A 14,751-nucleotide genomic window follows, 5' to 3' on the forward strand; every position below is an offset into this window, starting at 1 on the left:
CTAATATATTAATAGGTGCTAACATGTCAATTAATTTAATTTTTTATTATTAAATTTATATAAAGATAAATAAAAATAAAATTAGTTAGGATGATAAATTATCTATAATTTAATTAAAATATTTTAAGTTCAAATTTTAAAAATAAAAAAATATTTTTTATAAATTATATATAATGAATAGTATTTTAAAAATGAAAATATTGACTAAGTCTTTTTAATTTTTATATCTCTATTATATTTTTAACATAATTAGCAATATTCAACCAAATTTATTTTAGGATATATATTTTTGTCCCCACTCTTTAAATTTTCTGGGTCCATCACTACTCACCTCTATGTGCTTCAATTTAGAATGAAACGTCAGATTCTTACTGAGATGGATATCACTTTAATTGTCACAAAATAACACAAACTTCTCTTAATTGATGCCTAACTCTTGTAGAAATTTTTTCATCCATAAGAGTTCTTTAGAAGTTTCAACAACAACAATGTATTCTGCCTCTGTAGTAGACAAAGCAACACATTTCTGAAGTCAAGATTGTCACGACACAGCTCTCCCTACAAAAGTCATCATATAACCAGAAGTAGACTTCCTTAAATCAAGATCTTCAGCCATATCCATATCTATGTAACCATCCAACACAGGTTGGCCACTCCCAAAGTATAAACAAACTCTAGAAGTACCATTAAAGTATCTAAGAATCCACTTCACTGCTTGCTTCTTTGCCAGAATTAAAGAGAAACCGACTAACAACTCCAACAACATGAGCAATATCCGGCTTGGTGCAAACCAAAGCATACATAAACTGCCAACTGTGAATGCATAAGGAATCTTCTTCATTTCTACTTTCTCTTTCTCACTTGTAGGACATTGTCGCGAACTCAGCTTGAAATGACTAGCAGGTAGAGTATTAACAGGTTTGGAATTACTTATGCTAAATCTCTCTAAAACCTTCTCAATATACTTTTGCTGCGACAACCACAGTTTTTCATTCTTCCTGTTACGAGTAATACTCATGCCAAGAATTTTTTTTGCAGGACCCAAATCCTTCATAGCAAAGATCTGTTCAAGTCTTTCTTAAGACTTTCAATCTTCTTAGTGTCATGACCAACAATTAACATGTCATCAATATAAAGCAAGAGAATTATAAAATCACTATCAGGGAATTTCTTAATATACACACAATGATTAGAAGAAGTCTTACTATACCCATGACCTTTCATGAAGGAATCAAACTTCATGTACCACTGCCTTGGTGCTTGCTTCACCCCATATAAGCTCTTCTTCAACTTGCATATAAGATGCTCATTTCCTTTAACCTCAAAATCCTCTGGTTGTTCCATATAAATTTTTTTATCTATGTCACCGTGAAGGAAGACAGTCTTCACATCAAGCTGCTCAACCTCTAAATTCAACTTAGCTGCCAGTCCAAGCATAACTTGAATAAAGAACATCTTCACAATTGGAGAAAAAATATTCTGAAAATCAATACCTTTCTTTTACTCAAAACCTTTCACAACCAATCGAGCTTTGTACCTTGGCCGTGAGACATTTCCATTTGCTTTCAATTTGAACACCTATTTATTTTTTAATGCTCTCTTACCCTTTGGTAGCATCACCAATTCAAACGTATGATTCTCATGCAAAGATTTTATTTCTTCTTACATGGCCTTCAACCAATCTTCCTTATGCTCATCGGACTTAGCTTTCTGATAGCTCTCTGACTCCTCAGTCTTAGTATTCATCACATATTCGTAAGGTAGGGGTGTGCATGGCCCGGCCCGGCCCGAAGATTTAATATTTTGTGTTATTAGTTATTATAAGACTATAAGTTAATGTTTTATATTTAAAATGCATAAGACTTTAGACTAATGCATAATCTTGTGTTATTTGTATTAATTTAAATATTTTGTGTTATTAGGCAATATTAGTATTGATTATGGTTATGCTTTAATTTTAGAGAAAAGTTGGTTCTTATTATATTTTTCTAAGTGAATTTTACCATGTCAAATAATAGTTGGAGTCTTGGAAATTTGGATATTTTTACATGCTAACTTACAAGAAGGTATCAAGGTAACATAATGTTAACGGCCCGGTTTTCACCCGGTTTTTACCCGGTATAATCGTGGCCCGAAAGTGTATAGGTTTCATCGGGTCTAGGGTCGGGTTCGGGTCTAACAAATAGGCCCGGTATATATTTCGGGCCGGGTCTGGGTCACATCAAACCCGGTTTCACCCGGCCCATGCACACCCCTATCGTAAGGAGAGTATTTTTTAGAAAGATGAAACTCTCTAGTAAATCTTCTCAATTCAGGCTCAACTGGTGGTTCAGATAGGACTTCAACATCTGATGAAATTTCTGTATCTGGCACCTCAGGTTGAGGTGTAGGTTCATTATGCAAATCATCACCAACATTATCAACTTGTACATCTCCCCATCAACAGGAGGTCTAGTGGAAGGACCAGGTTCACTATCAGTAGAACGTCTAATAGTTATTGTTGGCTAATCTGTTTTCTCAAGGTCTTCAATAGTTTGGTCTTCAAGAAAAATCACATCTCGATTTCTAGTTATTTTCTTATTCACCGGATTCCATAATCTGTAACCAAAGTCTTTGTGATCATAACCCATGAAGATACACTGCTTTGACTTTCTATCAAGTTTGGACCTTTCATATCTTGGAATGTGAACAAAATTTCTACAGTCGAACACCTGCAAGTGACTATAGGAGACTTTTTTCTCTCTAAACTTTCTCTAAAACATCACCATTTAGTGGAATTGAAGGAGAAAGATTGATCAGATCTACTGCAGTCCTCATCGCTTCACCCCCAAAAAGATATAGGCAACTTTGCATGAGAAAGCATACACCTGACTTTATCATTGATAGTACGATTCATTCTCTCTACAACTCCATTATGTTGAGAAGTTTTAGGAACCGTCTTCTCAAACTTAATCCTATGTCCTTTACAATACTCTTCAAATGCACCCCTGTATTCATCACTATTATCTGCTCGAACACATTTCAATTTTCTTCATGTTTCTCTTTCAACACTTGCATGAAAGTGTTTGAAGATATCGAACACTTGATCTTTAGATTTTAAAACAAAAGCCTACACTTTTCGAGAATAATAATCAATAAAAGTAACAAAATATGATGCATCGCCTAGTGGCTTAGCATCTATAGTGCAAATATTAGTGTAAACTAAATATAGAACATGTGATCTCCTATGAGATCCAAAATTATAAAATGATACTCTAACATGCTTTCAAACAAAAGAATGAGTATAACTAAAGTTGTATCTTTCACGGAAAATAAATGCTTCTTGCATCCCATGTTGGTTTCAAACCATATATCACCCATACCAATGATATCACACACTCCTTTATTTCCCAATTTAACCTTGCCAAAATTTCCAACAGTATAGGAAGTGAAAAATTCACGCCTCAGAGTGACATGACATGAGGCACCAGAGTCCATAATCTAAGTAGAATCATCACAGACAAAATTCAAATAATTTCTATTATATGTGATAAGAACATCTTTATAAACAATAACACAGTTTCTTTATCACTATCTTTACCTTTGTCTTCATTTCTTTCCCTTGATTATTATCTTTTCAAGAACCTACAATACCTCTTGATATTTTCTGACTTGCTACAATGGTGACAAATGAACTCCTTTTTTGACTTGTACTTTTTTCTTGATTTGCTTTGACTCTCTGACTTGTCAGAACTGTGAGGTTTTCTACTTTGACTTCTCCCCGTGACTCTGAAACATGTGCTTCTGACCGGGAGGAGGCATTAATCAAACCTCGCTCTCTTTTTCTGGCTTCTTCATTCAACATGCTCTCTTTAACCATTGCTAACGTCAACTTTCCATTTGGAGCTGAATTAGTCAGTGTCACAATAAAAACTTTCCAACTATCAAGTAAAGATTTCAACAACAAGACTTGCAACATCATTCAAAGTGGTTTCATTATTTGTCAGTTGGTTAACCGTCTCCTAAAAAATGCTCAAGTGCTCCAACATTGATTTATCTTCAATATACTTCATATTGATAAGCTTCCTAATAAAAATGCTTTGTTTTGCACATTCTTTCTCTTATATAACTCCTTCAATTTCTTCCACATCTTTTCAGCATTCATTTCGGTGTTAACATGTGGATACACGTTAAGATCAAATCATTGCCAAATCAAAACAACTGCCTTCCAATTCAGTTTCTTCCATTCAGTATCAGATTTGGTACCTTTGGATTTATCCCCCTCCATATGATCATACAAGTCCTTGCTATACAACATATCTTTCATGAGGGTCTTCCAAATCGAATAATTTTAGAAATTCATTTTGGCCATATTTGGTTCATGAGTATTTTCTTCCATTTAATTAGCACAGAAATAAATAACCAAGGCTCTAGATACCACTTTGTTGGAAAAATTGAGGTTCAATAAGAACCTGTCTAACAGCAAAAACACTAAAAAAATCATTTTTTTCACAACCTGTGCGATTAAATAGACAATACCAAAGATACTCCAAGTAGCAAATATAATGGTAAAAATTAAATAATCAAATATTAGAATTTTTCTCATGAAAAAACCCCTAAAAGAGGGACAAAAAAAATTTACGAGATCTAATCCAGTAAAATCTTTCACTATCAAAATAATGGGTACACAAACAATATTTCTAATAATACTAAGGCATCTCAACAATCTACAAAATACATCATCAAAACTGATGGAATCAATATAAATTCTCCACAAAAATTAGTATCTCAAATTAACCAAAAAAAAATATAACTAACAAATTATATGCTAATGTTCATCTTTACACTAAAAATAACATACTAAAATTTCATAAAAAATAAAATAAATTTACCAATTTAATCAGATAAAAAATATTAAAATAACATACCTTTTTTTTTCCAATTTTTCTTCTTCTCCCGTGAAAGCCCTCTGCCTCCTTTTGCTTTCTTTCAAAACTTGAAAAGAAACCTCTCTCTCCCCGGTGGCTTTTGCCACTTGTTTCTTTTTTTTTCTAATTTGTTTTTAACTTGTGGGCCCACTTAGTTGGGACCCACGAACACAAATTTCCATTGTATTACCGCGTATTTGCATAGAAAATTTTCCACTCTGAAGTTGCTTCTTTCTAAACTCACTACCACATAATCCAGCTCACATCTCACATGGCAACTTCACAATTCAATTCTCACTTCAAACGTTGTTGAGTTACCTTAATGGTCACTCTTCTTTCTTTGTTTTCTGATTCTTCTTTGGTTGAATAGTGTTGTCACCATTTTAACTCTTAGCATAGTTGCATACAAAATGAAGAGAACAGACTCTTTCATCTCCTCTCAATGCTTTGTTTACCTTATCATTGAAGCACTGTTACTATCAGAGAGTTCAATAGCAGAACCAAGGGCGAAAACGATCCAAATCACATGTGGCAATCAATTTGAGCACAACAACACCACCTTTGTTCCGAATTTCGTTACAGCCATGGACAATATCACTCAACAGATTAGCACTAATATCTTTGCAACAGCAGTTGCAGGCACAGGACCAGACACTAACTATGGCCTGTTTCAGTGCTATGGCGATCTTTCCTTACTTGATTGCGCATTGTGTAACGCTGAGGCACGCACGGTTCTTGCCGGATGCTTCCCTTATAACGGTGGTCGAATTTACCTTGATGGTTGCTTCATGAGGGTTCAGAACTATAGTTTCTTTAATCAGTATTCAGGAGCAGGAGACAAGGCTATATGTGGGAACACAACTAGGAAGAACTCGAGTTTTCAAGCAGCAGCAAAGCAAGCAATTTCAACAGCAGTTCAAGATGCACCAAACAACCTTGGCTATGCTAGAGTTAAGGTTTCTGTGTCAGGAACAATTAATGCGTCCGCTTATGTTCTGGCTGATTGTTGGAGGAATTTGGACCCAAGATCTTGCAAAGCATGTCTTGAGAACGCATCTTCTTCTATATTGGGATGCTTGCCTTGGTCGGAAGGGCGAGCACTTAACACCGGTTGCTTCATGAGGTACTCAGACACAGATTTTCTCAACAAGGAACAACAAAATGGGAGTTCAAAAGGTAAGTGAATTGCAGTTCCAATTAAGGATCCAGCTTCCAGATTGAAGAAAATTTGAATACTTTTTACTGTTGTATCTTGTGCAGTGAACGTAGCAGTGCTAGTTGTTCCAATAGTCAGTTCAGTGGTTGTTCTGGTGGTTGGAATTGTTATTGGGATTTATATCTGGAAACACAGATACATTCAAAACAAAAGAAGAGGTAAGTGACTTATTAGTACCTTACTGTACTTGCTTATGAGAATGATGACTTCTGCGAATATCCGAAACGTTAATAGTGTTTGCATTTCTCCATATATCATAGCCCTTGTCCTCTTAGTGATCCTCATGTTGCCCTGTTAACAAATTGAGGTACAATAATATATTAGGAGACAATTATGTTTAAGAATGCTTACTCATCTCGATCATTGTTCTGGCTTCAAGGTTCATATGATGCGAAAAAACTAGCAAAGTCCCTTCACTGCAGTGGCTTGAATTTCAAGTACTCTACACTGGAAAAGGCGACTGGATCCTTTGATGATGCTAACAAGTTAGGCCAAGGAGGATTCGGAACAGTTTATAAGGTAGTTCTCTCATTTGTGTACCTTATACCAACGATTTTGACATATGAAAGGCACTCTTACAATTTGCTCTTGCAGGGAGTTCTACCTGATGGAAGACAGATTGCCGTCAAGCGGTTATATTTCAACAACAGACATAGAGCTGTGGATTTCTACAATGAAGTTAACATAATTAGCCAAATCGAACACAAGAATCTAGTTAGACTGTTAGGATGCAGCTGTTCAAGACCTGAAAACTTGCTTGTATATGAATTTCTTCCCAACAGAAGTCTTGACTGCTTCATTTTTGGTAATTGACAAACTCATATAGTTGGTTTTCTTTTCTCAGATATGAAAAGAGAAAAAGAAACCATTTCATTGCCTGTAATCTAGATAGCGATTCTTATCACAATGTGAAGTAAACATAATACATCTAAATTCATACATTTATAGACAGAAATAAGGGAAGGGAACTGAAATGGGAGAAGAGATATGAAATTATTGTTGGGACAGCTGAAGGACTAGTTTACCTGCATGAGAACTCTGAAATCAGGATAATTCACAGAGATATAAAAGCTAGCAACATCCTATTGGATTCAAAGCTTCGTGCAAAAATTGCAGATTTTGGTTTGGCTAGATCCTTTCAAGAAGACAAGAGCCACATAAGTACAGCTATAGCAGGAACTTTGTAAGTATCAACGATAATAATACAATTTCGTGGAACTAATTAAAAATCAAACAGATTAGACTAGGAGCCAAGTTTCATTACAGAAAACTTGTGTCTATGATGTCTGAATTAGTATGCTCTTGTTTTCACATGGACCTGTAGGGGCTATATGGCTCCAGAGTACTTGGCTCATGGTCAGTTAACAGAAAAGGCCGATGTATATAGTTTTGGAGTGTTACTGTTAGAGACAGTTACTGGGAGACAGAACAACGGAGGCAAAACAACAGAATATTCAGACAGCCTAGTTACAATTGTGAGAGTTGTCTTAATTTCATTTCAAATGTACATTATTAATACCTTTCTAACTGTTCTTACTTTTATCTTGTCATTTTGCAACATCAGGTATGGAAGCATTTCCAGATGGGGACTGCAGCACAATTATTTGATCCAAATCTTCAGTTGCATAACCATAACAGCAGCAATACTAAGAATGAGGTTTTAAGAGTGGTTCATATAGGTCTTCTATGCATCCAAGAGAACCCTACACTGAGACCAACTATGTCAAAGGCACTACATATGTTAACAAAGAAGGAGGAGCACCTTGCTGCTCCCTATAATCCACCCTTCCTAGATGAGAGTACCATGGAACTGCACGACATGAGTAGCGACCCATCTTCCCCTCTCAATGTACCAACATCAATTGCTACCATGTCGCATAGCTCGTTTTATCCGAGGTGACCATGAAGATGCAGAGAAACACACTCCATACAGCATGTCTATCGTCTTCACTTTTGAATGGCATGATCTGGCTTAGACCTATGAATTTAAATGCATGCTTTGGATATGGGAACCTATAAAGCCAAATTCCAATGGGTGTTTTGGCAAGAAGACAGTACATACTGTATATACCTATGATTAACATGCATTATAGAAATTTGGATCAATCAGATATGTAACAGCCCATAATTAATAATTACTTTACCAGAACTGAATATGTCAAATGAAACATTCATGCAGTGAAGAATGCATGTATAGTGCATCATGTTTCCATATGAAAGCTACATTTATGTGTATAATAATTATCTACTATGTGTAAATATTAGAGTAAAATGACAATTAGATACTCGAGGATTTTAACCTAGGACTAATTAGTATTTGAAAAAAAAAAGTACCAATTAAATCCTCCAAGATAATAAACAGTGGAGTTGTATGTCTATCCGTCAATAGATAGTGCGAAACGAAATGGAGTTGCCTATGTATTTCGTTATCTACAATGGTGTGTGTCCCATTGCTGTACATGAGCATAGAAACAATGTAATTTTAGACAGTAAAACATTCATTATCTTGAGTTTCTATATAACATTTATTAACTGCTCTCTATTCATAATGAATCTTACTAAAACAGGTGAAGTTTTACTCCAAAAATTGTTCGTACATAGTAGTTAACCGTACATATAAGCACCACTGTTAAATTTTACGTGGTGAATTGATAGAAGGATATAACGTGTCCACCATTTGCTATCGTAGGGGATCAAATTGGTACTTTTTTTTCTTCAGAAACTAATTAGTTCGAAGTCAAAATTTTCAGAGACTTAATTATTACTTTACGCATAAATATTATATTACCATATATAGAATATATAGCTATTATAAGGAGAAAGTTTAGGCTAGATATCACCCTAAAATCCATTGTAACTTAGTATAGAAACTATTCCGAGGCTTACCTAGAACCAATGAGATTTGGGCAGGTCTAATAATATACAATAGTTTATAATTTAAGGACCACTATTTGTGACAGAGGATATTTAGAATAAGAAAACTTGAGTAGTGTGTTGCCTAGTAATGTTAACAATTGCAAATAAAATAAGTACAAGCCTTCATCAGCTATCATGAGGCATCAAAATAGAAGGCAAGAACTATAGTTACTTTTTTTAGAAGCAACTGTATACTATATGATTTTACAAGCTAAGCAGTTCAAATGGAGGCGGTTGTTCTACTTCATATATTTCAGCTAACGCATAGCTACCAAGCACCCCATCAAGCCTCCACTGAGCTCATAATGTCGAGCACTGGAAAATCCAACTTCTAAAGCAAGTTTCTCCAATTCCTTCCCTGCAGAAAAGGATAAATTCTTAAGTTAGGTAATCAATATGACAAAGCTCTACCACCAATGGACATAAGTATTTATCTCTTTATTCCCTTTTCTTTGCTTCCTAATACAAAACACGCTTCTGAATTACAAGAATCTCACTTGCTCAAAGTATGTAAACTAAAGTCCTCTTACTCCAGAGCAGCAAAATAAACCATGTAAAAACGGAATTAAGTATGTCGATCCATGGCAAGTTTGGAGAAGATAGGTAAAAGGACACAACTTATTGTTGTTACTGCCCATATTAAATAATTTTCTGATAAATATAATTAAGCATATTGGATTATAACAAAAATTGGATCATAGAGTTTGTTCTTATAGCCTGGAATTGAAGCCGAACCTGTTAAAAAAGCATATTGGACTAGAACAAAAACTGGATCAAAATGTTTGTTCTTATAAAAGAAACTGAAACCAAACCTGTTAAAAATCCTCTTATTGAAGTCTTAAGATATTTGTAGTCCTCTGAAAGGCCATAAGCAGATGCCACTGGAACAACAACATTGTCAATCATCCATTCCTATTTGACGAGGAAACATGGGAGTCAAACCTTTAGCCGGTGAAAGAAAATCATGAAGATTAAAGTGAGTGAATCAAATCTGCAGAAATAAATAGTGATCGATCGATATTCATGTACGAAAAAAGACCATATACTTTTATCTGCAATTATTCAATGACAAATATATGTGTTCCTAGGGAGTGGTGGTGAACAGAAGTAGACATTGCTCAACAGAATATGCTTCCTTTTCATTTTTACATCCTTAACTAAGCCAAATTGATATGAATGATAAGATTCCTACACAATGAAATAGAACCACCAGGCATATTATTATTGTAACTCAGACAAAACGGCGAGAAAGAGACATACCGTAATCGTAGAAGTCAGCAACTCTTCACTTTTATTGAAATCAAGGATAGCCACTCTAGAGCCTTAGCAAATGGAAATATTGGAGGTGTCAAAGTTGCAAATAAACACCAATAATCATATTAATGTAATTAAGATAAGAAAAAGCTACCGGCTTTTAGGACTCTTAAAATTTCCTGCATAGCTTTAGGCCTATCAACTACGTTTCTAAGACCATAGCCCATTGTTATAGCATCAAACGAACCATTAGAAAACGGCAAATCTAGAGCATCACCTTCAATCCACCTATGGTAAGACAACAATGGTGATTATTTACTCTTTGTTCTTTTTTGTCGTCAATCACTCAACAATAAAAAACTCAAAACACAAAGGAATGCCCTCTTAAAAATTGTAAAGATTCATTAGACAAATGTTATCTATTTATTTATTTAAATTTATTTCAGATTGCACACTGCTAAAATTACCCATGCTCACTCAATATTTGAGAAGCAGTTCTTCGAGTGCTGTTTAGATGAGGCAACCAATAGTTGTTCCTTGGAGAAATCAAGACCAGTCACCTACAGCCCCAAAAGAAAACATTCAACACAACCATACTTTCATTAAATAATAAACTAAATGCTTATTCCTATTAAAATACCTCCTACTTGATATTATTGGATCCAAAATTCACATACTCAAGACCCAACCATGCTAGGTGTACACAAAAAATCAGCCATCCATTTAAAATACACATTGAAATACAAAATACACATTAAAAATAAGTTAAACAACACATGTATTTATACACAAATACATGGTAGCTGAGTTTTGATATGCACATAGCATTTTTGCTCAAGACACGAGAAGATTCCTATTATCAAAATTTTACTAACATAACTAGAAAATCCAAAATAAAATGAAATGAAACGAAAAATGAAACCTTTCCATCAGACCCCACTTTCTGGGACAAGAGAAAGGACAAATCGCCACTTCCGCAGCAAATATCCAACACATGATCTCCTGCTTTAGCTCTGTACCAAACTCACACAAACATGAATTTCAGAAACAGAATCTTGTTATGTCTAACCTTCCCTTTTTCATCTGAGCGCACGTATATGTATATATATTATATACTTGTTCAACCCAGGCTCACAATTTAACAAAAGTTTAGGTGGATTCGGCACTTGTTCAAGCCACAAAAGCCAGGGCATTTCCACACTCAATGGGAACTTATGGAGGCTCTTACATATAGCCTAACGAAGGTAGCCTCACAGCAATAAAGAGGACTCAAACCTTCAACCTTTTGGTAAATATTCCGATCCTTTAGGACTTGTGCTAACTCTCCTCACCACTGGGCTGACAATTAAACTTTCAAACCCCTAAAATTGTCAAAGCAGCTTTTTCAATTTTCTTCTAAAATCACCTTCAAATGATGTGTTTGACTTAACCGAACAAAGGTAGCCTTTATTAGAAGACTAAATTTTGAATAAAAGTATGCATTTTTTGCACCCTTTATTCCGAAAGTTTAGAGTGTAAAGCGCATATAAGCTGAGGTTCTTCAGTGCTAGAGTGTAGCAATTTGGCGAAAACGACAACTTAACCTTCTAGAAGAAATCAATCATGAAAAAAAGAAACTTTGAAGTAAAAGAGCAATGAAAGGAAGAAAAAACGGGTACCCAGCCCAGGAAACAGTCATGCGCTTCCAAATTCGATGCTGACCCAAGCTCAGCAAATCATTCAGCTGCAAAAAGAAAGAAAGAAAGTTAGTTAGTTAGTTAGTTAACTAGTTATGAAAGAGGTTGTAGTGGTTGAAAAGAGGGGGGCGCACGTTATCATAGACAGGAGCAATGCGGTTAAAGAGCGCCTGGCGATCGTTGGAACAACGAAGCGGAGCCGGTCGGAAGTTTGAACTGGAAGAAGAAGAAGGAATGAGAGTTCGGAAAGGGAGTAGCAGCATTGTTGCCATATCTCTCTCTCTCCCTTCCACATCACCTTATTGTTTTTTCTTCATTTTATATTAGTCTCAAGTCTTTTCTTGGTAGACTTTTATATTCTAAAGTACCCAACTTTTATTTATTTCATTTAGTACATGCCTAACTACAATAAATATATTTTGGTTACACATGCCTAACTTTTGTTTAATGCATGGTGAACTCGGACAAAATTTATATTTTAAATTAATGTTATATTGATGCATGATACAAATATGATTTAAAAGGGTATAATTCTAATATATGGAAATATGGACCAAACCAATTTGTTCGGATGGGAAAAAAATATTTTAGTGTAGTTTTATTATTTTTTTTTAGTGAAAAAAAGTACTTTTTTTTAAATAAATTACTTTTATTTAATTTAAAATTTATTTAAATACGTCATTTAAAAATATTTTTATTAAAAGAGTAAATTATTTAGTTTTCTTAAAAGTTAATAATGGTATAATATCTCACTTTTAAAAAATGTAGAAACAAAAGGGGTCTCTAATATTTGAAATTTTTTTAAAATGTCTATTAAAATATGAAATTATTTTTGTCTATTAAAAAATATTTTTTTTAAAAATGAAAAAAATAAGTCTTTTTCAAAGCTAATACAAATTGATTCTTATTGGACCAAAAAATTAGCAATAAAATTTTTTATTCGATCCATATTAAAATCATTTGATCGAATTTAATATTAGCATTTTTTATGTTTAAATCCGATCTAACCTACAACCAGTGGCGGATCTTAGGGGGCCTAAGGTGGCCATGGTCCCCCCAAAATTTAAAAAAAATAGTAAATAGTAATAATTAATAATATTAAATTTATTTTTATATATAATATTGAAAAAAATATAAGTTACAAAATTTTATAAATTAAAATAATTAAAAACTGCACTATGTATTAGATATTTGAATTATTGTTGCTCTTGTTAACAAATAGCCCATTCTAATAATTAATAAAAATGATTCTATTATACTAGCCCAAACCCATACTATTAATTAAAGTAACACTAGTACATTTTTCAAATATTTGTTTCAAGCCATTAGAGGCATCAGCGCCACTTTTCTCTCTCTTTTAGTGGTTTCCAAACTTTTGGTCTTCTACTCTTCTCATTTTAATTTTCTTTTCATACCAAAACAAGACATATGAAGAAAAACCATTTTTTTTAAAGAAAATAATATATATGCAATTATTTTTGTTTTTTTTTTGTTAGATAGTTCAAGTTAAGTTAAAAATGTCAAAGATGAAAACAATTCACTCATTTTTCAAGTGAAAAGAGAGAATATATGATGAACAAAATTCAGCTTCAGATTCTTTGAGTAATGTTCAAAATATTATTGAGCAACCTGTGACATAACTTGTTGAGCAAGATATTCAACCCCCTGCTTCCAAAATAGCAAGGACTGAAATAGATCAAGTTAATATTGATACATTGATGCGTGATCCCGGAAAGCGTCCGCAAATTTGGAATTATCCTATCAATCAACAAGATAAAATCCGTAGAGCATACATAAAGTTTGGACCATATCAATTTATTATGGATGAGTACCCTCTTTCTGGTCTAGAAAGTCATCCTCGTCGTTTCAAAGCTCATTGGTTTAAGAGTTTTTCTTGGCTAGAATATTCGCCAGAAGTGGATGCTGCATTTTGTCTTCCATGCTATTTATTTTCTAGAAAATCAAGTCCATTCACATCAGGAGGATTTCGCAATTGGAAAAAAGTGAATAATGGAAAGGATTGTGCATTTTTATCTCATGTGGGTAAATCTCTTAATTCTCCTCATAATATTGCTGTTAAGTCTTGTAAAGATTTGCTCATCAATTACAGCTAGCTCTTGTTGCTGCGGCTAAAGAAGTTGTTGATGTTCATGCTTTTTTCCAAAGTTTGAGTAATATTATCAATGTTGTGTGCTCTTGCAAACGCAATGATGAATTACGATCTGCTTATGCAACTGAAATTTTCCATTTAGTTGCAACTAATCAAATTGAAACAGGAAGGGGAGCAAATCAAATTGGCACATTAAAAAGATCAGGAGATACTAGGTGGAGCTCTCACTTCAACTCAATTTGTAGCCTTTTACGTATGTTTGGAGCAATAACTTCAGTTCTGGAAGATTTGGCTACTAATGGATCTACATATTCTCAACGTGGTGATGCTACTTATGCTCTTAAATCTTTATTATCATTTGATTTTGTTTTCATTTTGCATATGATGAAAGAAATCATGGGAATCACTGATAAACTTTGTCAAGCATTGCAACAAAAATCTCAAGACATTTTGAATGCTATGCATCTGGTTTCTAGTACAAAGTCATTGATTCAACAGTTAAGAGATAGTAGTTGGGGAGCACTTTTGGAGAAAGTTAGTTCTTTCTGCAATGATCATGCTATTCAGATACCTGATATGGGTGCTTCTTTTAGTGACATAATTCGGTCTCGTCGTAAAAATGATGTTGTCACTGTTAAACACCACTATCGTGTTGACATTTTTACTAGCGTG

At 34.1% G+C, this 14,751-nt stretch overlaps 2 protein-coding genes across 2 annotated transcripts; one reads left to right on the forward strand and one right to left on the reverse strand.

Annotated features, from left to right (window-relative positions):
• Window positions 1–5,158: 5,158 nt before the first annotated feature.
• LOC107488806 (cysteine-rich receptor-like protein kinase 2) lies at window positions 5,159–8,324 on the forward strand. Its single transcript, XM_016109584.3, has 7 exons — window positions 5,159–6,083; window positions 6,168–6,281; window positions 6,503–6,642; window positions 6,718–6,928; window positions 7,072–7,306; window positions 7,448–7,598; window positions 7,688–8,324. Exons 1-7 carry the CDS (start codon window positions 5,318–5,320, stop codon window positions 8,021–8,023), a joined length of 1,953 nt encoding a protein of 650 aa, XP_015965070.1. The 5' UTR covers window positions 5,159–5,317; the 3' UTR covers window positions 8,024–8,324.
• A 700-nt stretch (window positions 8,325–9,024) lies between these two features.
• LOC107488807 (2-phytyl-1,4-beta-naphthoquinone methyltransferase, chloroplastic) lies at window positions 9,025–12,275 on the reverse strand. The gene is made up of 8 exons (XM_016109585.3): window positions 12,104–12,275; window positions 11,952–12,016; window positions 11,216–11,306; window positions 10,771–10,853; window positions 10,448–10,581; window positions 10,300–10,361; window positions 9,852–9,951; window positions 9,025–9,397 (listed from the first exon to the last, which is right to left on the reverse strand). Exons 1-8 carry the CDS (start codon window positions 12,239–12,241, stop codon window positions 9,297–9,299), a joined length of 774 nt encoding a protein of 257 aa, XP_015965071.1. The 5' UTR covers window positions 12,242–12,275; the 3' UTR covers window positions 9,025–9,296.
• Window positions 12,276–14,751: the final 2,476 nt, after the last annotated feature.

The sequence above is a fragment of the Arachis duranensis genome, chromosome 5, assembly GCF_000817695.3.
Source record: "Arachis duranensis cultivar V14167 chromosome 5, aradu.V14167.gnm2.J7QH, whole genome shotgun sequence".
Taxonomy (NCBI): domain Eukaryota; kingdom Viridiplantae; phylum Streptophyta; class Magnoliopsida; order Fabales; family Fabaceae; genus Arachis; species Arachis duranensis.